Source organism: Triticum urartu, chromosome 1A (genome assembly GCF_056163025.1).
Source record: "Triticum urartu cultivar PI428250 chromosome 1A, HENAU_Tu73, whole genome shotgun sequence".
Taxonomy (NCBI): Eukaryota; Viridiplantae; Streptophyta; class Magnoliopsida; order Poales; family Poaceae; genus Triticum; species Triticum urartu.
This window is the reverse complement of record NC_141873.1, coordinates 522,670,256-522,696,361: the sequence shown is the minus strand read 5'-3', so window position 1 is coordinate 522,696,361 and position 26,106 is coordinate 522,670,256. Positions and strand designations below refer to the sequence as shown.

Genomic DNA, 26,106 nt, shown 5'->3' with positions numbered 1-26,106 from the left:
TACAAAACGAAATACAAATGATGTTGTGCACCCACGTTACTGTTCACATGTTTTCAGCACAAACTTTGTTTTTTTTTGTACAGATTTCCTCGGATGTTATTTCGCCACCAAATTTTTGCAAGCGCCTAAAACATTTGCACATAATCACATCCACCAAGTTTCAGAATTTTTTGAAATGTTTTGCTAAGTTTTTTATCGTGGGTGCACCGGGGGTGCAATGTGCGTGGGTGTAGAACAACCACACTCTAAGGAGAATGGCCGTGTGGAGACTCATATTCAGGAGCAACGCACTGGTGTGTGAATAGCTGGTTCAGCTAAAGGGTTGACTGGATTGAAATCTAGGGATGTCTGGTGTCATATATTGCCAGTCGTGTATTCTGTGAGCTTCCAGAACTTGATGTGTATAGAGCTAGGCCCTACGAACTTATGTTATATCTAGATCAAAAATGGACATCTCGAACACGTAGCTTGCTGGTTATAAAAGTTGGTGCTATTTGATGTGGCTCAGTTCAGATTATCTTCTCACTGATGTTGTTGATATGCTGGAATCTGACCTACGCCGCTACCAACTAGGTGTGTCTTGGGATCCTGGAGGGCTTGCATTGTTGTTGATAAGGAAGTTGACTCGATGGAAGGTCTTTCAAGGAGGGAGGTGCGCCATGATCTTGATTGCCCGCTGTCTTGTCACCTTATTCCTAGCTTCTACACTTCAGCCGTCAACAATTATATGATGATGGAGGTGATCAGCAAGAGAGCACATGCCATGGGTGTTATAGTGCCATCTACCTGCTCCGATCAAGAACATTCTTAAGGAGGGAAGGGTGTCATCCCTGTCGCAGCCCGCTTCGCGCAAGGCTTCGTTGACCACAAGTACTACATCGACTTCAACAATGACTACTTCCTCTACGGTTCCTTCGGTTGGGTCACCATCGTCCACGACTACTACCCCCATGTTGTTAAAGCCATCTCCGCCTTCGGCTACCACCGCGACTTTGAGCTAGTCAAGGACCATCGAGTGCAATGGGACCCGAACAGTTTTTGGTGGCGCCGGCTTGGGATCAAGCCAAATTTCAGGAAGGGAGGGATGTTAGGAACCATGGATTTGGCCCGTCCAAGGCCATCGCTGCAACTACTTAAGCGAGGCGCACAGAAGGAGAGGGTATCCTGTATTCCAGTGGATCACGGCAAGAACGGCGGCGGCTACAAACTCCTTCCCCTTCCTCGAGTTCTTCCTCTATATCTTTAGTTCATGTAATCTGTGCTACACTTGCTACAATTCCTAAGAGAAAGAGAGAGATCGTGAGTAATACAACAGTGCCCTAACAGTTATCATGCTCCTTGCCGAGTCGAGACAAGAAAACCTACTACGTACTTCATCTGTGCGTTTAGATAACTACTATGTTTAGATCACTAAAGTAATGATCTAAATGCTCTTATATTTCTTTATGTAGGGAGTACTATACATCATCTGATTCTTCCCCGAATGATTCTTCCCTGGAATTGGGAAGAAGGAGAAGCATGGCGTGCACAAGGCAGAAAATACGTACAATCCTACATTCTGCCGCTGAGCACGGCGGCGGAGATGGAGTGGACAGCCCGGACGAGCTCGGCGGACACGAGGAGCACCGTGGCCGGCACGCTGAGCAGCACCAGCGCCACGACCCCCGCGCCGAGCCCCGGCCGCGCGCGCACCAGCAGCGCGAACAGGATGCCGAGCGCCTCGCGCACGCCCGCGACGTACAGCCCGTGGTGCCGCCGCTCCAGCTCCGTCCACTCGCCCGGGGGCACGAAGACGTCCACGCCGCCCTCCTCCTCCTCCTCCTCTGGCTCTTCCACTTCCTCGTCCTCCACCTCGCGGATGCGCCGCCGCAGCGCGGCCATGCCCTCGTCCACCATCCGGCCGTCCCACGGCGAGCCCGCGGGCTCCCACTCGCCGCCGCCCCCAGACGCGCGGCAGAGGACCACTCCGCTCCCAACTGCGCGACGACGACGAGCGCCGAACCGAACCGTCGCCGTGGCGGCGACGACGCGAGATGGTGACCGGAGGCCGCGCCGGTCGGAGAGCGCGCGCGGTGCGCTGCTCCAAGCGCCGTGGGCTCTTCCTGCCGCCGCCGGCGCCATGCGCATTGCTGCAAAAATAAAATACGACGGATGGCACGTACGTACGTCCCGAGCAGGCCACGGCGGCAACGATCGAGAGCGTGGGCGCGCGCGGGAAGCTCGATGCAGAGGTGTTACGTTGCTTGTGCTCGGCGTCGGGGTCGCGTGCTGGTTTATATACCGGCGAAGGAAGGCACCAAAGGGTGGCGTGGAGTGGCGGGGCGGGGAGGCGTGCGCTGTGGTGGCGGAATTTCCCGTGGCAGAGCCTTAGCTATGCTGGCCGTAGGGCGGGGGGAAAACGTGCGGGGAATGGGTTGCTTGGCTTGGGCGGGAAGAACACGCGCAGGGCGGCGTCGCGTCGCCAATTCCTTGGGGTTTTCCTCTCTTTCGGCCGCGCGGTTTCGGCTGTGGCGTGTGCGGGCCGCGTCGCGTCCGCCCCTCCCCTGTTGGCGCACTTCAGCTGCTCGGCACCTGGTGACTGTTTCACGGTCCCGCTGTCAGGCGGAAGCTTCCTCCCGACAAGCCTTTTTCTCCACGGCGCAACGGACGACGGGATTATCCGACGGGGTATTGCCCAACAATTCCATCGTAGAGTAGCTCCGTCTGAGTTCGGGAAGGATGCATGAACCGATGAAACGGATGGAAAATTTGTGACACGTTTTGGAGGAAACAAACGTGTTTACTGTTTACAATGACACTTTATGTGCCACATGTTTCTTTCACATGAAGAAATGGTTGCATGACACAAATGTCTTGTGTACATACTGTGCTCCAGAAAATACATAGAAACAACTCGGCGTCGTCTCCAAAAAAAACCTTATAATATTCATGATTAGTACTAATTGGCCTACAAAACGTCTTATATTTTGATACGGAGAGAGTAGCATTTATTTCGTATTCGCCAGATGGAGCAGATGATGAATTCCGGGCACCATTTGGAGAAACCAACGCGAAAGGAATATTTTAATGAGATATATACATAGGATGATAGGAACTAGCTAGAAACAACTTTTGTTTTAGTTGAGCTACAAACAACTGTGCTCGAGAAAATACATGGAAACAACTCGGAAAAAATGATGATGATCAAAGAACGATTCCAGTGGACAGTTCCAGCAATTATGATATCCGTGATTACGAGTAATTTATTTTTCCTACCACCCTTCCAAAGGGGTTCAACCATGACATATAATCTTCCTGGCAAATAGGCATGATTAAAGATAAAGACCTGGAACCGGAAACCCAACAGTTCAAATTGAGGAACACCGCCTAGAGAACGTATTTCCAGGATGGGCCGTCGTACAAGACCAGATTTAAGCTTCTTTCACACAAAACCATAATGAAGCAACTGTAGTTTACACTTCACTTATTTCGCCTTACTGTATTCACAAGATATGACGCTATTCATGATAAAACTACACAAACGTCCACAGATTGACAGCTCGGAACAGACGCATCAATCATTCCTTGGGCACTTACGAGGTGATTGAAAAAGGTCACGAATGAAATACGGGTCCACAAGTCACCATGGAAATACAGTAATGTCAAAGGAATAGCTGACAGTTGTGGCCTCAGGTTCTAACAGCATCCTGATGATCCTTGACCCCGGTTGCCACCCACCACGTCCACGGTGTCCGGCATATACCTTCAACAGCGTAGCATTTCCATAAGATCACAAAGTGAAGCATAAAAGCAAATTAAAATATATACACGCTAGTCCTACAACTATCTGAACATAAACCATGGGAACGAATCAATCAGCACCAAAGGCAACTAAATGAACTATTGACACTTCAATATTACATCTAGCCTTCCTTTCTGTATTACTATATGATATATTCACTTGCAGCGAATGCAGTTCAACTTCATCAAAGATAATAAAGAGAGTAAGAGATATTGTGCTTACAGTTCTTCCTCTGGCTCGTTCTTCAGAGCGTTCTTTACTATACATTGGAAAGCTTCCTCCACATTGATTCCATCCTTGGCAGAAGTCTCAAAGTATGGGATGTTCCCTTTAGAGGCACACCATGCCTTCGCCTTTTTCTCAGAAACCTAAATGGAAGCAGTTTACGTATCCCTAAGAATCCATCGGAGAGCAACTATTTACTGAGAAAAGGCAAAGCATAAAGTGAATATAGGTAATTACCACACGACTGTTCCCGCCATCTACATCAACTTTGTTACCCAGCAGAACAAAAGGGAAGTTATCAGGATCTGATGGGCTAGCCTGTCAAAGTAAACACCTGAAGTGAGACAGGCATAACATGATTCTGGACTGTTAATGAATTATGAAAAATAATTCACCTGAATTAGAAACTCTTCACGCCAGTTGTTCAGATTATCAAATGATTTCATCGAGTTAACATCGTAAACTAGAACACAACAATCTGCTCCGCGGTAGAATGCAACACCAAGACTTTGAAACCTCTCCTGACCGGCAGTATCCCATATCTACACAGAAACATATGTTAATCCACACACAAAAAAAATCTGTCTAAGCATCATATATAAGCAGTCATAATAGAATATGGTAGTGAAAAATATACAGAATCACAGGTACCAGAAAACCTCAAGAAACAGATTTCTCATGCATCCATTAGCAACGCACTTTAACAGAATCATTCAGAAAACAAAGAGCCGCTAAGAAATTGTCTGACATTTCAAATAGCAGGAGTTAACATGAAAAATGTAACGTTTGCTAGTTCGTAGGGGTTAAGAACATATGATGAGTAAAGAGCAGGGATGGGGCAAAACCACTTTAACAGAACCATTCGGAAAAAAAAAAGGGAAACGCTAGGAAACAGCTTGATATTTAAAATAGATGGGATTAACAAGAATGCACCACTTGCTAATTTGTAGGGGCTAATAGCATAGGTTGAGTGAAGAGCAGGTATGGGGCAAGCCTGCTTTAACAAAATCATTGAAAAACAAAGGAGCTGCTAGGAAACGGTTTGGCATTTAGGATAGTTGAAACTAACATGAAGAATGCACCGCTTGCTAATTTGCTAGGGGTTAATAGCATAGGTTGAATGAAGAGCAGGTATGGGTCAGGCACGCTTTAACAAAATCATTCAAAAACAAAGGAGCTCCTAGGAAACGGTTTGGCATTTAGGATAGTTGAAACTAACATGAAGAATGCACCGCTTGCTAATTTCTTAGGGGCTAATAGCATAGGTTGAGTGAAGAGCAGGTATAGGGCAAACCTGCTTTAACAAAATCATTCAAAAACGAAGGAGCTGCTAGGAAACTGTTTGGCATTTAGGATAGTTGAAACTAACATGAAAAATGAACCGTTTGCTAATCTGTAGGGGCTAATAGAGTAGGGTGAGTGAAGAGCAGGGTGCAAAACAAACTAATACTCCCTCCGTCCGGAAATACTTGTCCTAGAAATGGATAAAATGGATGTATCTATAACTAAAATAAGTCTAGATACAACCTTTCATAGGACAAGTATTTCCGGACGGAGGGAGTACCAAATATTTGTTGTCAGAGGCCCAAGGCTAAATCGGAAGAACATCATGCCAAGATAAGTAGTACTTTTATGCCCTACTGAATTCTTGAACTGTTTACACTTTTCTAGAAATTGTTCTCATGTAAAATCAAATGGTCTATTTATTTTCTTTCGGAAGACTACACTATATGCGGGTCCACTTTCTGATGTCCATACAAATTTAGCTCCAGCGCATACATCTACATAAGTAAATAAGCCAACAATTCCAGTCATGCTGCACCCAATGTTGTACAATAATATTCACAGCTGAGAGCACTAAACTAAGCAGGACTGCAGATGATGCAAGGATTGAACCAATCATGCAGCACCAACAGTGTGACGTTCCACACAAAGAGTAGATCGACGGTAAACATCTGCTATCTTGTACTTTTACATGGGAGAGGAGCAGTTCAACAACTAATGATGGTCATGCCAAATCACACTAGCACTACTCACATGAACTTAAGTACTGAACTAAGCATAGAGCATGATCCAGCAGCAGCAAAAAGAAGGACCAGGGCATAAAGATCTTCTTACTTGTAGGGTGAAGAGCCTGTCCTCGAACTGCACCTCCTTGGTGAGGAAATCGGCGCCGATGGTAGCCTTGTACTGGTTGCTGAACTTCTTGTTCACATATCTGAATTAAATCAAAGCTCAAGGAAACACAAGCCAAAACAACTACTTATGCTCCAGTACAAAATCCAATCTGTCCGGAACGAGACAAGCTAAACTGGGCGCAATTATCGCATCTCAACGCGAATCTCAGGATACTGGTTCATCAAGGACGTCTTCCCAACCCTAGATCACATGAGACAGAGAGAAAGTCAGCGAGGAATCGAGAGGGGGGGGGGGGGGGGGGGTGATCCGAAGTGCTCACCCGCTGTCGCCGAGGATGATGACCTTGAGGAGGGTGCGGCGGCGCGAGGCCATCGGGATCTAGGGTCCGCGGCGATCGATCTCGCTCGCGCGCCGGAGGGAGGGACTGGAAGGGGGCGAGGCGAGACGAGACGAAAGAGCTGAGCTGTCGCGGCGCGTCGACTCGTGTGCTCTGTGGTGGGCGACGCGAGGGAGGGAGAGACCGGACCGGAGGAGCTGCGCCGAAGGGGGCCGTGATGTGATGTGTCGACCGTAGGTCGGGCCACCGCGATCCGACGCGTAGAACCTCCTTCGATTTGTTTTAGTAGGAGTTTTGGTTTGGTTGGCCATCAATGAAAAAGAAAATCACCTGTTGTAAGATTCAGATTTTTTTTTTGCGGGGGTAAGATTCAGATTTTCTTTAAAGATTTTTTCTTTTTTCTTGAAAAGATAAACCTTTTTTCCTTTCTAATGTAGTGTAAAAAATATTCTTATATTATGAGACGGAGGAAGTACATCATAAACCCTGTGCCAAACTCAAAAAACATAGCATCGCTTTGTTGGTAAATCGTGCAAGTGCGCATGCAGCCGACCGCTAATTTTTTTGCGGGGTAAAAGCAATTCATTACTTAAGTAATAATAATGTTTTTACAATCATTCATGATGGTAGTGCTAATCTCCTGAGGACTATTTGCTAGCCAACATGCCCAATTTTGTTGTTGATGTCCAATGGCTGTTATGGCATGCTCAGCCTGGTTCTCTGTTCTCTTGATTTTCTTAATTTTAGCTTGCCTCTTCTTTAACAATTCTGCTATTACAGCCACCTGGTACATGTTCCTCGAACGAAGTGACCCTGCATTCACTTTTTTTGTGAGGAAGTGGCCCTGCATTCACTAATGACAAGATTTCAGCGCAATCCGTCTCCGCCAGTATTGGTTTTTGTGACCAGTGTAGTGCCAACTTAAGTCCCTCTTCACATGCAGCAAGCTCAGCCTCTAGCGGTCCGGGGCAATCGAAGAGCCATCTACAGGCCGCAAAGATTACCTGGTCAGCATGGTCACACAGGATCATGCCTGCTCCTACGGATCCGTCCACAACAACATATGAACCATCCAAATTTAGCTTGACATAATTTTCCGGTGGAGGCTCCCATGATGCTATAGCACTCGGACAGATTGATTTGCTCGTACATATCAATGACGGGCTATACATCATGTTTGGAAATTTACCTTTGGTGAGGTCTGCATGCGGATGGTGCCTGATCATAAGCAACGATTCTGCATAGCTTGATAGGAAATGTTTAGAAGCTTCAGCAGGAATCAAAGGCTTCTCATGGGTGAGCTCATTGTGAACATGCTACACACGCCACAACACCATCAGGACAAGCATGCGTTGTATTTCATCCATCTCATGTACTCCCTCTGTAAACTAATATAAGAGCGTTTAGATAACTAAAATAGCGACCTAAACGCTCTTATATTAGTTTACGGAGGGAGTAGTAGCATTAACAATCAGTCTGTCTCTTCGTTTTGGAGAGCTTTAGCAGGCGGCAAATCCCAGACCGTACATATTATATCCCACAGGTTTCGGGTGCGAGGGCATCTAATTAGAGCATGATGAACTGTTTCATCCTCTTGCCCACATATTGTGCAGGTTCCATCCAATTCGATGTGTCGGCACTTCTTATTCACACGAGTAGCCAAAGCCTCTCGAGCAGCTTTCCAAGCGAAGACACAAACCTTAGGTGGAGCCCCACATTTCCATAGCGGCTTCCATGCAGGCCTAGATGTTGAAATATATTGCCCACCTCCCTCCATCAGTTCGGACTTTTGGATTCAATATGGTATCCGAGCCAAGAGGTCTTGAGTTCAAGACCCTGCCAACGCAGTATTAAATAAAACAATTCTGCGGCCTACATCGATCTCACGTCTAAGGACTAAAAAGTCTAGACGTGAAGGGGAGTGTTGAAATATATTGCCCACCTCCCTCCATCAGTTCAGACTTTTGGATGAGTTGGTTGGAGCATGAATTCAATACCAAAAGATCAGTCTGAGAGAGAGGGCCGGACATTATACTCCAACACTCCCCCTCACGTCATATAGCTCGCTCCTTTGGAGCTATATGACGTGGGCAGCGGAAGAGGGGGCAGGCCGCAATTATATATTGCGTTTACTGGGTTTTGAACCCTGAACCTGTTGGTTGTAAGTTTATGCACCTAACCAGTTCATCCATCAGACCAATCTTTTGGTTGCATTGGTTAGAGCGTGCACTTCTACATGGTACCAGAGCGGTTAGTCTCACGACGCCGATCCTAGAACCTTCCACCACTTCCGCAGCGCGCCGCCCCCAGGGAGATTAATCTCCTCTCCCCGGGGGCGCGGCACCCGATCAATCAAAGATTAGATCAGTCTCGTAGTTTCGATCCAATTTTTCAGCTCCCCGTCATTAGATCAATTTCGGTTTTAGAAATTCTCATTAGATTATTTTTTTCTATTAGCTACCAAAAAATTCAACGATCCTTAAATGAAATTCGGTGAAAAGAAAATCCATGCTCATACGTCCGGCGTAGGCATCCATCCCGTTCGCATACGCGCATCTCCCGGCGGCTGCATCTGCATCGACTTCTTCATCCGATCTGATCAAGTCGTCGCCAATAAACCAGAAGGCGGCACACTCATGCGGCGGGGCAGGTAGGCCCTGTCACGAGCGCACGATCGACTCCAACGCGCGCGAACTACGGGTGGCCTGCGACGTGAGCGCGATCACGAGGAGCAGGCGTACACGGGGCTCAGGCGGCGGAGCAGCCAGCTTCGGTCCGGGCGACACATGGTAGGCAACACCTGTCACGCTCCACGCGCGGGACTCCAGCCCAGGAACAAGTTGGCTTCATCGATCCATGCAAGAGCATGGGGAGAGGACAAGCATGGGAAGTCAGAGGAGACCAGGGTACTATGTACATAGACCAAGACAAGATGTGGGAACGTCCCGACAGCGGGACGACCATATGCAGTATGTGCCTCGAGAGAGGAAGATGCCTTCTAGACAGGTGTGGGTGGCTAAAAGTGATGGAGCTAGAAGGGAGGGGGTTGATGGGCTCTCTGGTGACAAGAGGCCAGAAGGTGGCATTAGTCTTTGAGCGTGTTGGTGATCGTGGTGCTACTTCGGCGGACCCCGGCAACCGGGGCCGCCGCGACCAATGATCGTCTTGGCTTGGAACTATCGGGGACTGGGGTTGGACCCGACAGTTGGCGAGCTGAGAGACCTGGTATGGTCCTACAACCCAGCGGTGGTGTTCATGAGTGAGACGAAGAAGAAGGCGACAGCTATGGAGAAATTGAGGTGGAGTTTGGGTTTTAGTAATGGTATGGCGGTGGACTGTGTGGGCAGAAGTGGTGGACTTGCCTTATGGTGGAGAGACAATGTTTAGGTGAAGATTCAGCCATGGTGCCAGTACTATGTTGATGCCGTGATATCATATGAGGGTAAATCCTTCAGGTTCACTGGAATCTATGGGGAACCCCGTACGGAGCTCAGGAATAAAACATGGGAGGCTTTAAGGTACCTGAGGAGACAAGATAATCTACCATGGCTATGTGCAGGCGATTTTAATGAAATACTTTTTCAAACGAAGCAGAGAGGTGGTAACTTGCGAAGTTTCACTCAAATGGAGGGTTTCAGAGAATGCCTAGCTGACTGCGACTTGGCTGACTTGGGCTTCACCGGATACCCTTTTACATGGGATAATAAGCAAGATGCCAATGCAAATATACAGGTGAGGCTGGACCGGGCTACATGCAATGACGATTTCCTTCAGATGTTCCCGGAGACTGCGGTGGAACACGTGATAACGGAGGAATCAAACCACGCTACACTGGTCATTAGAGCGGCTGTGTCACTGGACGCAGGTAGCTCGAAGATGGAAAGGGGATTTCGCTTTGAGGAGGCGTGGACGCGTCATGAGAATTATGAGGAAATGGTTCTGCTTGCATGGGAGGGGGTCAATCAGGAGCTTGGAGGAGCGGCGGATATGAGTAAAAAACTTGGCGCTGTGTCCAAGGCCATGCAGAGATGGAGTAGGGAGGTTTTTGGCTCCTTACGGCGACAGATCTCGAAGCTGAAATTGCAGTTAAAAGAGACTAAAGAGAGGTCACTGCATACGGGCTATTTTGGAGAGGTAAAGGATATAGAAGTTTAACTACATGATCTCCATGAAAAGGAGGAGATATACTACAGACAACGGTCGCGGATAGATTGGCTTCAGTGGGGGATCAGAACACAAAGTATTTTCAAAATCGAGCATCACATCGGCGACGAAAAAATACGGTCAAGTCGTTACTCAAGGAGAATGGGACTTGGTGCACATCGAATGATGACATGCGGGTCTTGGCAGCTAAGTTTTACGAGGACCTTTTTACGTCAGAAGGTTCGGCGGAGGGGGAGCGTCTTCTACAGCATATTGAAAGTATTGTTTCCGATGAGATGAACACTGTGACGCCCCCGATTTGATTGTACACTAATCATACATGCAAACGTGTACGATCAAGATCAGGGACTCACGGGAAGATATCACAACACAACTCTACAAAAAAAATAAGTCATACAAGCATCATATTACAAGCCAGGGGCCTCAAGGGCTCGAATACAAGAGCTCGATCATAGACGAGTCAGCGGAAGCAACAATATCTGAGTATAGACGTAAGTAAACAAGTTTGCCTTAAGAAGGCTAGCACAAACTGGGATACATATCGAAAGAGGCGCATGCCTCCTGCCTGGGATCCTCCTAAACTACTCCTGGTCGTCGTCAGCGGGCTGCACGTAGTAGTAGGTGTCGTGGTTCTAAGTCTGACAGTGAAGTAGGGTGGTAAGTATGGAGAGGCAAGATCTTAGCTATGGAGAAATTGTAAGAAAGCAAGGTTTACGAGTTCAGGCCCTTCTCGGAGGAAGTAATAGCCCTACGTCTCGGAGCCCGGAGGCGGTCGACTGGATTATGAGAGTATCAATTACAGGCGTGCGAACCCTTGTCTCGGAGGAGGGGGGTGGCTTATATAGAGTGCGCCAGGACCCCGGCCAGCCCATGTTACAAAGGGTTCAATGTACATTAAGGCAGGGCGTTACTGGTAACTCTAGTAATAAAGTGCTATGATGACCATAAAAGCTACTTAATGACCGACCGTTAGCGTGCGGAGTGACTTTAGGTCTCCTGGCCGTCGAGTGGTTGGATCTTGGTCGAGTGATTGCTTCTTGGTCGAGTGTCTTCGAGTCTGTCGAGTGGAACACCTCCAAGTCGATTGAAAGGTGATTTCTTCTAGAGATGTCCTTGGGTAGGGCAGTTAGGACAGGTCCATGGCCCTACCCTAGGTACATAGCTTCATCATTATCCCCCGAATGGATCGAGGTTTGAGTGGGGAAGGAGTTGAGAACTTCTCCGACTCGTTTTTCATGCCGTGAGCATATCTTGTTTCGGATCAACGGACCTGAGTGATGACAGCAACTTCCTTTTCAGTCGCCTTGATCCATTCTTAATTCTTCGTCGAGTGAGTTTCTTTACTTGTAAGGCTCCGAGTGACGGTGCGGAGGAGATCTTTGGTCTGACAAGTTGTTTGCTGCCCGCAGATTTCGTGGGATCCAAATTTTGGGAAGCGCGCGGGACGGGGGAGGCCGCAGTAATCGGATGGGATAGAGCGGAGCCGCCTCAATCCCCACGCCGCCTTTTTCGCCACGTATCACGCGCGTGATCGTTATGGGATTTGACAGAGCCACCTGGGCCTACCCGTCAGCCACTCGGAAGCGGCCTCATATAAGGCGTTGGACCGGAGTCTCCCGAACAGTGCGTTCCCATTTCCTCTTCTCCTCTTCATGCCCCTCCGCTGCGCTCGTTCTCGCCCCAGCATCACCGCTCCATACGCGTCTCGCCGGCGACAATGGGGAAGGAGAAGACGGCGGCTCTGGAGCGGGCAAAGAAGGCGACGGCGAGGTCGAAGGGGAAGGCGACCAGCCGGGGTGGATCTTCCTCGCGGACCGGCCTGCCGAAGGGCTGGATCCAGGGCGACTGGATCCACTCGAGGATCACCCAAGAAGACCTCGACGACCTGGCCGAAGGGGGGCTGATCCCCTATGACTCGGCGCGGCTTCCGGGGAAGGAATTTGAGCCGCAACCTCGGGAGGGTGAGCGTGTTCTTGTTGCCACCCACGTCGACCGTGGATTTTCCTTGCCTCCTCACCCTTTCTTTCGAGGGTTTCTGAACTTCTTTGGGGCACAACTCCACCATTTTACCCCCAACTCAATCGTTTATCTCGCCGCTTTCATTTCTTTGTGTGAGAATTTCCTGGGTTGCCGGCCTCACTGGGATCTTTTCAAGCATATTCACTTGTCGCTCCCAGACAGTGAAAAAGGCTAATCCGAGTGACGAGAGGACCCAAGTGATCCAGATGTGTGGGGGTCTTGGCATCCAGACGAGAGGGAAAAGCTCCTTTCCGGCCATGATTCTTCCTGACTCAGTTCACGGATGGCAGTCGACCTGGTTTTACTGTAAAGACCAGTCGACGCCAGGGCAATCAACTGGCCTCCCTCCCTTTACCATGGACCGAGTGGAGAAACCCTCCCCTTTGAAGGTGCTCCCGGAGGAGAAGGCGCACGTGAAGGTGTTGGTCGATCGAGTGGTCCAGCTTATTCGTGACGGGGTCACTGGTATGGATCTCTTGGAGGTCTTCCTTCAGCGGCGCATCCAGCCTCTTCAAGCTCGAGACCATCCGATGTGGATGTATTCGGGTCTTGAAGACTCCACTCGGATCCATCCGGAGGAGGTCGACGACGACACACTGGAGAAGTGGCTATCGGGCATTACCGGGAACAAGGACAATCCCAGGGGAGACAGGAGAGTTCCCCCATTCGACCAGTCTCATGCACCAGAGCAGGTCTGATTCTGAGTTTTTGCTTGTAATCTGAATTCACTCGCGCAGCTACCTATATTGCGTCGACTGACTTTGTTCTCCCTGCTTTCTTTCAGGCCATTATTGAAATGTATTCAATGCCCAATGGGGAGCAAGAGCAAGCTTTGGAAGGCGAGGCGAGTGGCGGCGATAGTGGCGAGTGGACTTCTGATGGTGAAGGGGATGGAGGAAGCGACGACTCAAGTGATGGAGAAGAAGTCGAGTCGCCCCCTCGCAGGGAGAGGCGATCCAAGCTTGACCAAGAATGGCCGAGTGCCCGCGACAAGGCAACTACTCAGGCTGGTCAGTCTTCGAAGCGTCCTCGGATCTCTTCACCAACCCCGACCGAGAAGGCGCCAAAGCACCCCAAAGTTGCAGAGCCGAGGACTCGGAAGGCGTTGCCGAAGATCAAGATTGATATCCCCGTCGCCTCCGCGTGAGTGTCTCTCTTTGTATTCACTCGACGCTCCGCGCTGTTTGTTTTTCTTGTTTTGACTGGACAACTTTGGAATTGTCAGCGCTGCCACTTCCGGGACCTCAGCTTACAGGGATGATGATGAGGTGATGGAGGATGCGGTCACTTCTAATCCGGGTATGATTTCTGCCATACTATCTTTATTCGGTCGATTCAACTGCAATGTGCATCATTAGGTGACGTGATTTTGGCAATTGAACTTTGCACAGCTCCCAACATTATTGACCTCCCTGATGATGATGAAGAGCCCGAGAGGCCTTTGATGAGGAAGAATAGGCGAGCTCCTGTAAGTGAGGCGCTACAGTCGACGCCGAGGGCGGAACCAGTCGCTCGGGACACTGGTGACGTCAATCAGGGTTCTGTTACCTTCGCCGAGCCACTGTCGAGTGCCTTGCCTTCTTCGTCGACTGCTCGGGCCCCTGTCGACCCGCCTTCAGTTTTTGCGACCCATCATGTCCCAGAGGACGAGGTGAATGCTGCTAGGGAAGCCATACGCCAGGCGGGCATTATGATGGAGAAGATGAAGACGGTGCGGGACGCCAGCCAAGCCGCCTATGATGCTAGCTCGGCTCTCCAGAGCAACGTTTCAGGTTAGTTGGTCGCCGCTTGTTCTGTTAGGATATGCTACCTGAAGATTCTTTCCGAAAATCTTTGCATCTGTACACCTACTGGGTGCCGATTGAATTTTTGGACTAGTGGGGGCACGCTGAGTGCACCCACTGGGTGTAGTCCCCGAGACTACGGTGGACTGCTGGCAGTCGACTGTAGTCTTTGTATTTTGCCGAATGTATAAACCAAACTGGTAGTTTGTCTCTTCCACTCGGTCTGGTTGAGTGGGATCAGAACCGGTGGGGGCACGCGAAGTGCACCCACTGGGTGTAGTCCCCGAGACTACGATGGACTGCTGGCAGTCGACTGTAGTCTGAGTTCTACTTTCTCTCTTTCTGCCTTTTCTTTGGACTCGACTTCAGCGGGCCGGTCGAGTGTTATCAGAACCGGTGGGGGCACGCAAAGTGCACCCACTGGGTGTAGTCCCCGAGACTATGGTGGACTGCGGGCAGTCGACCATAGTCTTAGTATTTATTTCCTTTGTTGTTTTTTGCTGTAAAAATAACTTCTCCCCTTTGATTTCAGAAATCTTGTGATCTTGGAGCTCGCTTTGCTGACTTGGAGAAGCAGCAGATTCAACTGAACCTTGACTTGGAGCTGGCCAGGACAAAGCTGCAAAAGGTCAGAGACGGCGCCGCTGGTAAGACGAGTTTGTCGACTGGTCAGTTTTAGGCTTGAGTACCCTTCTGCTATTTCTGAATCAATCGTCATTTCTTTGCATAAAAACTGAGAGAAGCTCTGGCGAAGAAGGATCAGGATTTGGCTGCTGCTCGTAAGGAGGCTGACGACAAGACCGCTCTGGCCGAACAGAAGTTGGCTTCGGTCGGCCAGTTGGAAGAAGAGAATACCAGGCTGAAGACCGCTCTGAATGACTCCAACAAGGAGCGCTCGCGCTGGAAGAAGGCGAATCTCGTCGAGGGCGAGAAAATGGAAAGTATTGCTCGCAGGAGGGATGATCTGGAGAGCTATCTGAGAAGTCTTGCCAAGAAGTTGTTCATCAAGCTTGAAGGTGCACATTCTGTTCCGACTGATTTTTTTTGTGTCGACTCAGTGTACGAAAATTGACTTATCCTTGGATCGTGAATGCAGAGTTTTGCCAGAACTTTGAAGAGGAGACTGGGCGGATCGAACCAGGTTTGGACCCAATCAACTCTCCCGTGAAAGATGAAACTGCCATGAATCTGCTCCGTCTGGAATCTCGCATCGACAGTGCCGTGGACTACTTGGCTCGACTGAAGGTCGCCATGTCACGGATTGACCCGGCACTTTGGCCAGAGGCTGTGCTCCAAAATGATCTTGAGTCCCTGATGACTCGACTAAATGAAATCCCAGACCGAGTTCAGGAGTGGAAGAAGTCTGCTGCTCGGTGTGGCGCTGACGTGGCTCTGTCTTTGGTTCGTGTCCACTGCAAGGAGGTGCGACAAGACGAACTGGCAGAAATCAAGGTCGCCAACACCCAGAAACATAACTTCCGAACCTTTATGGAGACTTTCATCGCTGCAGCCACTCGGATAGCTGGCGGCGTCGACCTGGATGAGTTCGTCGAGCCTGCCAGCCCTCCTCCCGCGGAGTGAACAAACTCTTATGTCCCACCTTAAATTTGCCTCGGAATGCCGAGTGGTTTTTGTAACCGTTTAAACTTTTTCGGGCTGCATGCCCGAGTACTTCGTTCTGTGATCCGGGACCTTTAGAATTTATCTGAACTTGGTTTACCATTGAATATCTTTATGAATCTCCTGCTGAGTGAACCCATTCTCCATTCGAGACAACTTTTGTATTCGCGGCGCAGCTCCGAAGGAGAGGGAAGCAGTCGACCCATGTCTTGTCGCCCTTGCGGGTCGGCGATGGAGTGCGCATCGTATTTGTGGCGAAGCTCTCCAGGGGAAGGTGGCGGTCGACCCACACCTTGTTATTGCAGAGCGGGACGGAGCGCACATTGTATTTGTGGCAAAGCTCCCCAGGAGAAGGTGGCAGTCGACCTGCCCCTCGTCGTCCTTGAGGATTGAGATGTGTTTCGTACTTAGGCGAGTTGTCGACTGCAGCTAAGCCCCCGAGTGGGAGGATTGCTCTCCACTCGGTAGGATTTTTTCAAACTTAGGCGAGTGCCGGACTGCAGCTAAGTCTCTAAGTGAGAGAACTTAGGCGAGTATTGGACTGCAGCTAAGCCCCCCGAGTGGGAGGATTGCTCTCCACTCGGTAGGATTTATTCAAACTTAGGCGAGTGCGGGACTGCAGCTAAGTCTCCAAGTGAGAGAACTTAGGCGAGTACTGGACTGCAGCTAAGCCCCCGAGTGGGAGGATTGCTCTCCACTCGGTAGGATTTTTTTCAAACTTACGCGAGTGCCGGACTGCAGCTAAGTCTCCAAGTGAGAGAACTTAGGCGAGTACTGGACTGCAGCTAAGCCCCCGAGTGGGAGGATTGCTCTCCACTCGGTAGGATTTTTTTTCAAACTTAGGCGAGTGCCGGACTGCAGCTAAGTCTCCAAGTGGGAGAACTTAGGCGAGTACTGGACTGCAGCTAAGCCCCCGAGTGGGAGGATTGCTCTCCACTCGGTAGGATTTTTTCAAACTTAGGCGAGTGCTGGACTGCAGCTAAGTCTCCTAAGTGAGAGAACTTAGGCGAGTACTGGACTGCAGCTAAGCCCCCGAGTGGGAGGATTGCTCTCCGCTCGGTAGGATTTTTTCAAACTTAGGAGAGTGCCGGACTGTAGCTAAGTCTCCAAGTGAGAGAACTTAGGCGAGTACTGGACTGCAGCTAAGCCCCCGAGTGGGAGGATTGCTCTCCACTCGGTAGGATTTTTTCAAACTTAGGCGAGTGCCGGACTGCAGCTAAGTCTCCTAAGTGAGAGAACTTAGGCGAGTACTAGACTGCAGCTAAGCCCCCGAGTGGGAGGATTGCTCTCCACTCGGTAGGATTTTTTAAATACTTAGGCGAAACGGATTCGCAGCTAAGCCCCCGAGTGGGAGGTTGGCTCGCCACTCGGTAGGAAACTGTTTTTACAAACTTAGGCGAAACGGATTCGCAGCTAAGCCCCCGAGTGGGAGGCTGGCTCGCCACTCGGTAGGAAACTGTTTTTACAAACTTAGGCGAAACGGATTCGCAGCTAAGCCCCCGAGTGGGAGGCTGGCTCGCCACTCGGTGGGAAACTGTTTTTACAAACTTAGGCGAAGCGGATTCGCAGCTAAGCCACCCACTGGGGGATTTCTTACGCAAACAAAAACAATAATAATCACTGGGAAAATTATAACGCTCTTGTCTTTGATAAATAAACTACAGGAGTTTTTCTTATTACATCTCATCCGAGTTAGAATTCAAGTATAAAAGGGGCGGAGTAGCTCTGCATTCCAGGCACGTGGCTCATCAATCTGGCGATCGACATTGTAGAGGTGGTATGCTCCATTGTGGAGGACTCTGGTGACTATGAAGGGGCCTTCCCAAGTAGGAGCGAGCTTGTGTGGTTTCTGCTAATCCACTCGGAGGACTAAGTCTCCTTCTTGGAAGGCTCGGCTCTTCACGTTTCTGGCATGGAATCGACGCAAGTCTTGCTAATAGATGGTCGATCGAATCAAGGCCACTTCTCTTTCTTCTTCTAGGAGGTCGACTGCATCCTGCCGGGCTTGTTCTGCTTCATCTTCAGAGTAGAGCTCGACTCGGGGAGCATTGTGAAGCAGGTCACTCGGTAAGACAGCCTCGGCTCCGTAGACTAGAAAGAATGGGGTTCTTCCAGTCGATCGATTCGGGGTTGTTCTTAATCCCCAAAGGACTGATGGAAGCTCGTCGACCCATGCACCTGCTGCGTCCTTGAGATCACGCATCAATCGGGGTTTCAGTCCTTTGAGAATCAGGCCATTCGCCCTTTCTGCTTGCCCATTTGACTGGGGGTGAGCGACCGAAGCATAGTCGACTCGAGTGCCCTGAGAGGCGCAAAAGGCCCTGAATTTGTCGGAATCGAAGTTTGACCCATTGTCGGTGATGATGCTGTGTGGAACTCCATATCTGAATATCAACTCTCTGATGAAACTGATAGCGGTGCAAGCATCGAGATTCTTGATAGGCTTGGCTTCAATCCATTTGGTGAACTTGTCGACTGCTACCAGCACATGAGTGAAGCCGCTCCTGCCTGTTCTCAGTGGTCCAACCATGTCCAGCCCCCAAACAGCGAAGGGCCAGACGAGTGGAATGGTTTTCAGGGCTGACGCGGGCTTGTGCGGCATATTGGAGTAATACTGACATCCTTCACATTTGTCGACTATCTCTTTTGCCATCTCATTGGCTCTTGGCCAGTAGAACCCCGCTTGGTATGCTTTAGCCACAATGGTCCGAGAGGACGCATGATGACCACAGGTCCCTGAGTGGATATCGTTAAGGATCATCTGACCTTCTTCTGGTGTAATACACTTCTGGCCGACCCCAGTCGCGCTTTCTCTGGCCTTGGATCGACGGACAATCTGTCGAGCCTCTTCTTCGTCTTCTGGGAGTTCTTTCCTTAAGATGTACGCGATGTACGGTTCTGTCTAGACGGGAGTGATAACCAAGACTTCCATGATCAAGTCGACCACAGCTGGAACTTCAACTTCAGTCGGATCCGTGGCGCTTTTTGGCTGCGGGGCCTCTTCAGTGAAGGGATCCTCCTGGACCGATGGTGTGTGGATGTGTTCCAAAAACACATTGCTGGGAATGGCTTCTCTTTTGGAACATATTTTTGCCAGATCATTAGCTGCTTGATTTTTCATTCGGGGTATGTGATGAAGCTCTAACCCCTCGAATTTCTTCTCCAGCTTTCTCACTACATTGCAATAACCAGTCATGGCTGGACTTCTGATGTCCCATTCCTTCATCACTTGATTAACCACCAAATCTGAGTCGCCATAGACCATGAGGCGACGGACGCCGAGTGAAATGGCCATGCGCAACCCATATAAAAGTGCTTCGTATTCTGCCTCGTTGTTAGAGGAATCAAAATGGATTTGAAGAACATATCTGAGTTTATCTCCTCTGGGGGAGACCAACACCACTCCGGCACCGGAACCATTTAGCATCTTGGAACCGTCGAAGAACATGGTCCAATGCTCCGAGTGAACCTGAGTCGGCAGTTGCTGTTCAATCCACTCGGCGACGAAATCCGCGATTGCCTGGGACTTGATAGCTTTCTTTGCCTCAAACTTGATATCTAGAGGAAGGAGTTCAATCGCCCATTTTGCCACTCGACCAGTTGCATCTCTGTTATGCAAGATCTCTGACAACGGAGCGTCGCTGACGACTGTAATGGAATGATCAAAGAAGTAGTGGGCAACTTTCTTTGTGGTCATATAAATCCCATATACGAGCTTCTGATAATGAGGATATCTTTGCTTCGATGGGGTCAAGACTTCAGAAATATAATACACTGGGCGCTGAACTTTGAAGGTTTTCCCTTCTTCTTCCCACTCGACCGTAAGTACCGTACTGACGACTTGTCCTGTGGCTGCAATGTAAAGCAGCAAAGGCTCCTTGCTAATTGGGGCAGCAAGCACCAGCTGGGTGGAGAGCAGAGCTTTGAGCTCTGCGAACGCTGCGTCAGCTTCAGGAGTCCACTTGAACTTGTCAGACTTCTTTATCAATCGGTAAAGAGGCAATGCCTTTTCACCGAGACGAGATATGAATCGAATTAGGGCAGCCAAGCAACCAGTAAGCTTCTGAACATCGTGCACTCGCACAGGACTTTTCATTCGGAGTATAGTACCGACTTTTTCTGGATTGGCGTCGATTCCCCGTTCGGAAACGAGAAAACCAAGTAACTTTCCGCCAGGAACCCTGAATGTGCATTTTGATAGGTTAAGCTTGATATCAAACCTTCTGAGTTGGCAAAGGTTTCAGCAAGGTCAGTCAGTAGGTCGGAACCCTCCCGTGACTTGACCACAATATCATCTTTGTACGCCTCCACATTCCGACTGATTTGGGTGAGCAAACACTTCCGAATCATCCTCATGAATGTCGCTCCGGCATTCTTGAGGCCGAATGGCATGGTAACATAACAGAAGCACCCGAATGGAGTGATGAAAGCTGTTTTGATCTCGTCAGGCCCATACAGACGGATCTGATGATACCCGGAATAGGCGTCTAAAAAAGACAGTCGCTCACATCCCGCAGTCGAGTCGACTATCTGGTCGATGCGGGGGAGAGGAAAATGATCTTTCGGGCAGGCCCGATTGATATGTTTAAAGTCAACGCACATGCGAAGTGACTTGTCCTTCTTGGGGACCATGACAACATTGGCGAGCCACTCGGAGTGGTAGATTTCTCGGATGAACTCCGCCACTAAGAGCCGAGCCACCTCTTCACCAATGGCCTTTCTCTTCTGGACGGCGGACCGTCGGAGATGTTCCTTGACAGGTTTTACTTTTGAGTCGACTCTTAGGCGGTGCTCAGCCAGCTCCCTGGGAACACCCGGCATGTCAGAGGGCTTCCATGCGAAAATGTCCCAGTTCTCACGGAGGAACTGGATGAGCGCTTCTTCCTATTTGGAGTCGAGTGTTGTCGAGATATGAGTTGGAGCAGTGCTGGGGTCGGTCGGGTGGATGTGAGCTGTCTTCGTATCGCAAGTCGACTGAAAAGCTGACTCTGTAGCGGGCTTCTTGGCTCGCAACAAATCACTCGGGTCTGCAGTCTTCTGGTATTCCTGCAACTCCACGACTGCCATCTGAGCATCGGCGATCTTCGAACCTTTCTGAAAACATTCTTCCACTTTCTTCCGATTGCCCGTAATAGTGATCACACCTTTGGGGCCAGGCATCTTCAATTTGAGATACACATAACATGGTCGGGCCATGAAGCGTGCATAAGCCGGCCTGCCCGAAATAGCGTGGTAGGCACTCTGGAAGTCTACAACTTCAAATGTCAACTTCTCTTTGCGGTAATTCTTGGAATCACCGAAAACCACATCAAGAGCAATCTGGCCGAGTGATTCAGCCTTCTTCCTAGGAATGACCCCATGGAAATTCATGTTGCTGGCACTGAGTCTGGACAACGGAATGCCCATCCCTTTCAATGTCTCAGCATACAATATGTTCAAACCACCGCCACCGTCCATTAGTACTTTGGTCAGTCGAGTGCCTTCAACAACTGGGTCGACCACCAAAGTTTGCCTCCCAGGGGTGGCGATGTGCGTTGGGTGGTCGGACTGGTCGAATGTTATGGCAGTCCGAGACCATTTCAGGTAACTAGGTGTCATCGGAGCGACCATATTCACCTCTCGGTTAATAACTTTCAGTCGACTTTTGCTTTCAACATCGGCAAAAATCATCAGAGTGGAATTGACCTAAGGGTATCCGTCGTCACTGTCTTCTTTGTCCTCGACCTTGTCTGACTCCTTTTCCTTACCTTTGGGCTGCTTGCCCTGGAACTGCTGGATCAAGAGTCGACACTATCGAGTGGTATGTTTCGGGTAAATGAAATTACCTCTTCATCTTTCTTTGTGTGGACGAGACATGGTAAGTCCAACACATCATTTCCGTCCTGGTCTTTAACCTTTTTGGGGTTCCAAGGTCCTTTAGGTTTCCCTTTAAACTTTCCTTGGGTTAAAGCCAAGGCTTCCCCGGGAGCCGCTGACTCGGCTTTCCGCTTCTGTTTCCGATTGGAATTTCCTCCGGTTTCTTGGGCGACTGACTTGAGCTTGCCACTCCTGAGCCGATCCTCATCTTCACCATTAGCGTACTTGGTGGCAATCTCCATCATCCGATTCAGGGACATATCTCCAGTTCGACCGAATTTCAAATTCAGTTCTCTGTACTTGACGCCTTCCTTGAAGGCACAAACTACTTGGTGGTCAGGCACATTCTCCACCGAGTGATGTAACGTGATCCACCTCTGGATGTAATCCCTCAAAGTTTCATTCGGCTTCTGCACGCAAGACCGCAGTTCCGTCAGCCCTGCCGGTCGCTTGCATGTGCATTCAAATGTGGTGACGAACACTCGGGAGAGATCTTCCCAAGTGTAAATGCTGCTAGGTGCTAACTGGTTCAGCCACGCTCTAGCCGAGCCCTCCAACATGAGAGGCAGGTGCTTCATGGCCACTTCATCATTGCCGCTGCCAATCTAGACGGCCACTCGGTAGTCCTCAAGCCAAGTATCGGGCTTGGACTCACCAGTGAACTTACTGACTCCAGTCGCCAACCTGAAGTTGGGAGGAATCACAGCAGCCCTGATGGCTCTACTAAAGCACTCTGGCCCCGAAACATGTACTCTGCTGCTGGTAGGTGCATCTCTGTCGTGACCTTCTCGGTGAGCCCTGTTCCTATCGGCCAAACCTTGGACGAGAATGGATCTCGTGTCAAAGCCTGGCCCTCTGGGGTCAACTGGAATCCTTCGCCCACCACTATGAGGGCGCCTGTCATCCTGCTGGCGAGGCACATACGACCCGCTCCTCGGGGGAGGCGTGGGCACTCAACGTTGACCGTCACGATCGACTCGGTGATCATACTGCTCATGGTTCCCATACTGGTCACGCCGGTCTCCACGTCCCTCACGCCTCAGGGGCGATCTCGGGCTGTGAGCTGACTGGACTGTGTCCGCGGCAACGGATCTGTTGTGAATCCTATTCCGCGACTGAGAAACAGCGGAATTCTGATCTCCTGCTACCCGGAGTAACGCTCTAATCTGCAGCAAGCCTCTGCCAGCCTCCGACTGGGAAGGCTGAATCTACTCCGCTATACGGGCCGTAGCTGCTAAATTCTGAATTGGAGTTCAATATACCTGCGGGGGCGGGAAGAGCTGACGTTGACTGGATTCAGGAACCCGTTGTCGCGCACGCTCGTCGAGTGCTCGCTGGAGATTCTCCAGTCGAGTGCGCTCGGCCAAGTTTGCCAGGCGCGCGTCCTCCAAGGCGTGAGCCTCGGGGGTTTCTCCAATGATAGAAGTGTGCAGTGCATCCACGTTCTGGCGGCGAAGTTCTTCTCTCTGCAGCGACGTGAGAGGCTCGGGAAGATACTCCTCATGGAGACGCGACGGGTCGCCTCCACCCGCGCCTCCGTCGATGCGGGGAAAACCGAGAGGACTGGGCGGTCCATCGACCATTAGAACCTCCGCCGCCGGATCGCTGCTGTCGCACTCGGATGCGGTCTCTGCGGAGCCAGTCGAACAGGCCGTAGAGGGATTCGTCGGGCTCGATTGCCGCGACTTGAGGGGTGGCCGACTGACGTGCCACTGCGTGTCTCACCCACCGCTGAAGTCTCGACCGACCGGAGCGCTTGCGCCGGCGGGAAACGGGGAGGGAGGACAACACAGGAGCCGACCGGTAGGGGGTCGACGGTTGCCGCAGGAGAACGCCACGGATGTACGCGCTAAAGTGTGTTGCCCCGCGAACAGGGAGTGCGTCCACGTTGAGCGGAGCCTCCTGGAGCCAAGGAGAGTCGTCGACGATGAACGTGAGCGCGCCGAGACGGATCTCGCGGCCCTCCACTGAAACTCCGCCGAAAACCATGATGATTCGGGTCGGAGAAGGTCGCAACTCCTCCAACAAACGCTAAAACACCTGCCCCACGGTGGGCGCCAACTGTCGTGGTTCTAAGTCTGACAGTGAAGTAGGGGGTAAGTATGGAGAGGCAATATCCTAGCTATGGAGAAGTTGTAAGAAAGCAAGGTTTACGAGTTCAGGCCCTTCTCGGAGGAAGTAATAGCCCTATGTCTCGGAGCCCGGAGGCGGTCGACTGGATTATGAGAGTATCAATTACAGGCGTGCAAACCCTTGTCTAGGAGGAGGGGGGTGGCTTATATAGAGTGCGCCAGGACCCCGGCCAACCCACGTTACAAAGGGTTCAATGTACATTAAGGCAGGGCGTTACTGGTAACGCTAGTAATAAAGTGCTATGATGACCATAAAAGCTACTTAATGACCGACCGTTAGCGTGCGGAGTGACTTTAGGTCTCCTGGCCGTCGAGTGGTTGGATCTTGGTCGAGTGATTGCTTCTTGGTCGAGTGTCTTCGAGTCTGTCGAGTGGAACACCTCCAAGTCGATTGAAAGGTGATTTCTTCTAGAGATGTCCTTGGGTAGGGCAGTTAGGACAGGTCCATGACCCTACCCTAGGTACATAGCTTCATCAGTAGGCACCTCCAGTGTAGTAGGAGTCATCGTCAACGGTGGCGTCTGGCTCCTGGACTCCATCGTCTGGTTGTGGCAATCGAGTATAGAAAGGGGGAAAGGGGGGGTGCAAAGCAACCATGAGTACTCATCCAAAGTACTCGCAAGCAAGGAGCTACACTACATATGTGTGCATTGGTATCAAATGGAAAAGGGGTATCATATGTGGACTGAACTACAGAATGCCGGAATAAGAGGGGGATAGCCAGTCCTTTCAAAGACTATGCTTCTGGTAACCTCCATCTTGCAGCAAAAGAAGAGAGTAGATGGTAAGTTCACCAAGTAACATCGCATAGCATAATCCTAACTGATGATCCTCCCCTCATCGCCCTGTGAGAGAGCGATCACCGGTTGTATCTGGCACTTGGAAGGGTGTGTTTTATTAAGTCTCCGGTTCTAGTTGTCATAAGGTCAAGGTACAACTCAAAGTCGTCCTGTTACCGAAGATCGCGGCTATTCGAATAGATTAACTTCCCTGCTGGAGTGCACCACATTTCCCAACACGCTCGATCCCCTTTGTCCGGACACACTTTCCTGGGTCATGCCCGACCTCGAAAGATCAACACGTCGCAACCCTACCTAGGCACAACAGAGAGGTCAGCACACCGGTCTAAATCCTATGGCACAGGGGTCTAGGCCCATCGCCATTGCACACCTGCACGTTGCGAGGGCGGCCGGAGAGCAGACCTAGCAACCTCCATTACAAAGGAAGTTGCGTTACGCGGTCCAACCCGGCGCGCGCCGCTCAGTCGCTGACGTCACGAAGGCATCGGCTCATACCATGACGTCGAGTTCCCATAACTGTTCCCGCATAGTTGGTTAGTGCGTATAGGACAGTGGCCAGACTCAGATCAAATACCAAGATCTCGTTAAGCGTGTTAATTAAAGTATCCACGAACGTCGACCAAGGCCAGACCCACCTCTCTCCTAGGTGGTCTCAACCTGCCCTGCCGCTCCGCCACAAAGTAACAGTCGAGGGACGTCGGGAACCCAGGCCCACCACTACCTGGATGGAACCACCTGCCCCTTCAGCCCCCACATCGGAATCACATGCGGGTACTCTACGAGCTGACCCGACTTTAGTCACCACATGTATCATGTGTAATATGTATAGTATATACCCGTGATCAACACCCGACGTGATCACGGCCCGATAGTATAGCATGGCAGACTGACAAGAATGTAGGGCCACTGATGATAATCTAGCTTCCTATACTAAGCATTTAGGATTGCAGGTAAGGTATCAATAGTTGTAGCAACAATGACAGGCTATGCATCAGAATAGGATTAACGGAAAGCAGTAACATGCTACACTACTCTAATGCAAGCAGTAGAAAGAGAGTAGGCGATATCTGGTGATCAAGGGGGGGGGGGCTTGCCTGGTTGCTCTGGCAAGAAAGATGGGTCGTCAACGGCGTAGTCGATCGAGGCACCAGCAGCGGCGTTAGTCTCGGTGTCTAGCGAGAAAAGAGGGGGAAGAAATAATAAATAATAAGCAAACAGATGCATAGCTATGCATGACATGACAAGTAGC

At 50.3% G+C, this 26,106-nt stretch overlaps 2 protein-coding genes across 2 annotated transcripts; both read right to left on the bottom strand.

Annotated features, from left to right (window-relative positions):
- Positions 1-1,419: 1,419 nt before the first annotated feature.
- LOC125524934 (uncharacterized) lies at positions 1,420-2,419 on the bottom strand. The gene has a single exon (XM_048689963.2). The coding sequence runs from the start codon at positions 2,125-2,127 to the stop codon at positions 1,552-1,554; it is 576 nt and encodes a 191-aa protein (XP_048545920.1). The 5' UTR covers positions 2,128-2,419; the 3' UTR covers positions 1,420-1,551.
- A 982-nt stretch (positions 2,420-3,401) lies between these two features.
- LOC125524927 (ras-related protein Rab7) lies at positions 3,402-6,723 on the bottom strand. Its single transcript, XM_048689960.2, has 7 exons — positions 6,465-6,723; positions 6,359-6,385; positions 6,125-6,224; positions 4,402-4,548; positions 4,244-4,324; positions 4,004-4,149; positions 3,402-3,742 (listed from the first exon to the last, which is right to left on the bottom strand). The coding sequence occupies exons 1-7, from the start codon at positions 6,515-6,517 to the stop codon at positions 3,676-3,678; spliced, it is 621 nt and encodes a 206-aa protein (XP_048545917.1). The 5' UTR covers positions 6,518-6,723; the 3' UTR covers positions 3,402-3,675.
- Between the last annotated feature and the right edge of the window lie 19,383 nt (positions 6,724-26,106).

Excerpts from the sequence above, each read along its gene's own strand:
- LOC125524927 (XM_048689960.2), bottom strand. The coding sequence starts at position 6,517 with ATGGCCTCGCGCCGCCGCACCCTCCTCAAGGTCATCATCCTCGGCGAC. Across the intron at positions 6,225-6,358 it reads AAGACGTCCTTGATGAACCA|ATATGTGAACAAGAAGTTCA; the intron begins GTATCCTGAGAT and ends GATTTAATTCAG. Across the intron at positions 4,549-6,124 it reads ACAGGCTCTTCACCCTACAA|ATATGGGATACTGCCGGTCA; the intron begins GTAAGAAGATCT and ends GTTTCTGTGTAG.
- LOC125524934 (XM_048689963.2), bottom strand. The coding sequence starts at position 2,127 with ATGCGCATGGCGCCGGCGGCGGCAGGAAGAGCCCACGGCGCTTGGAGC.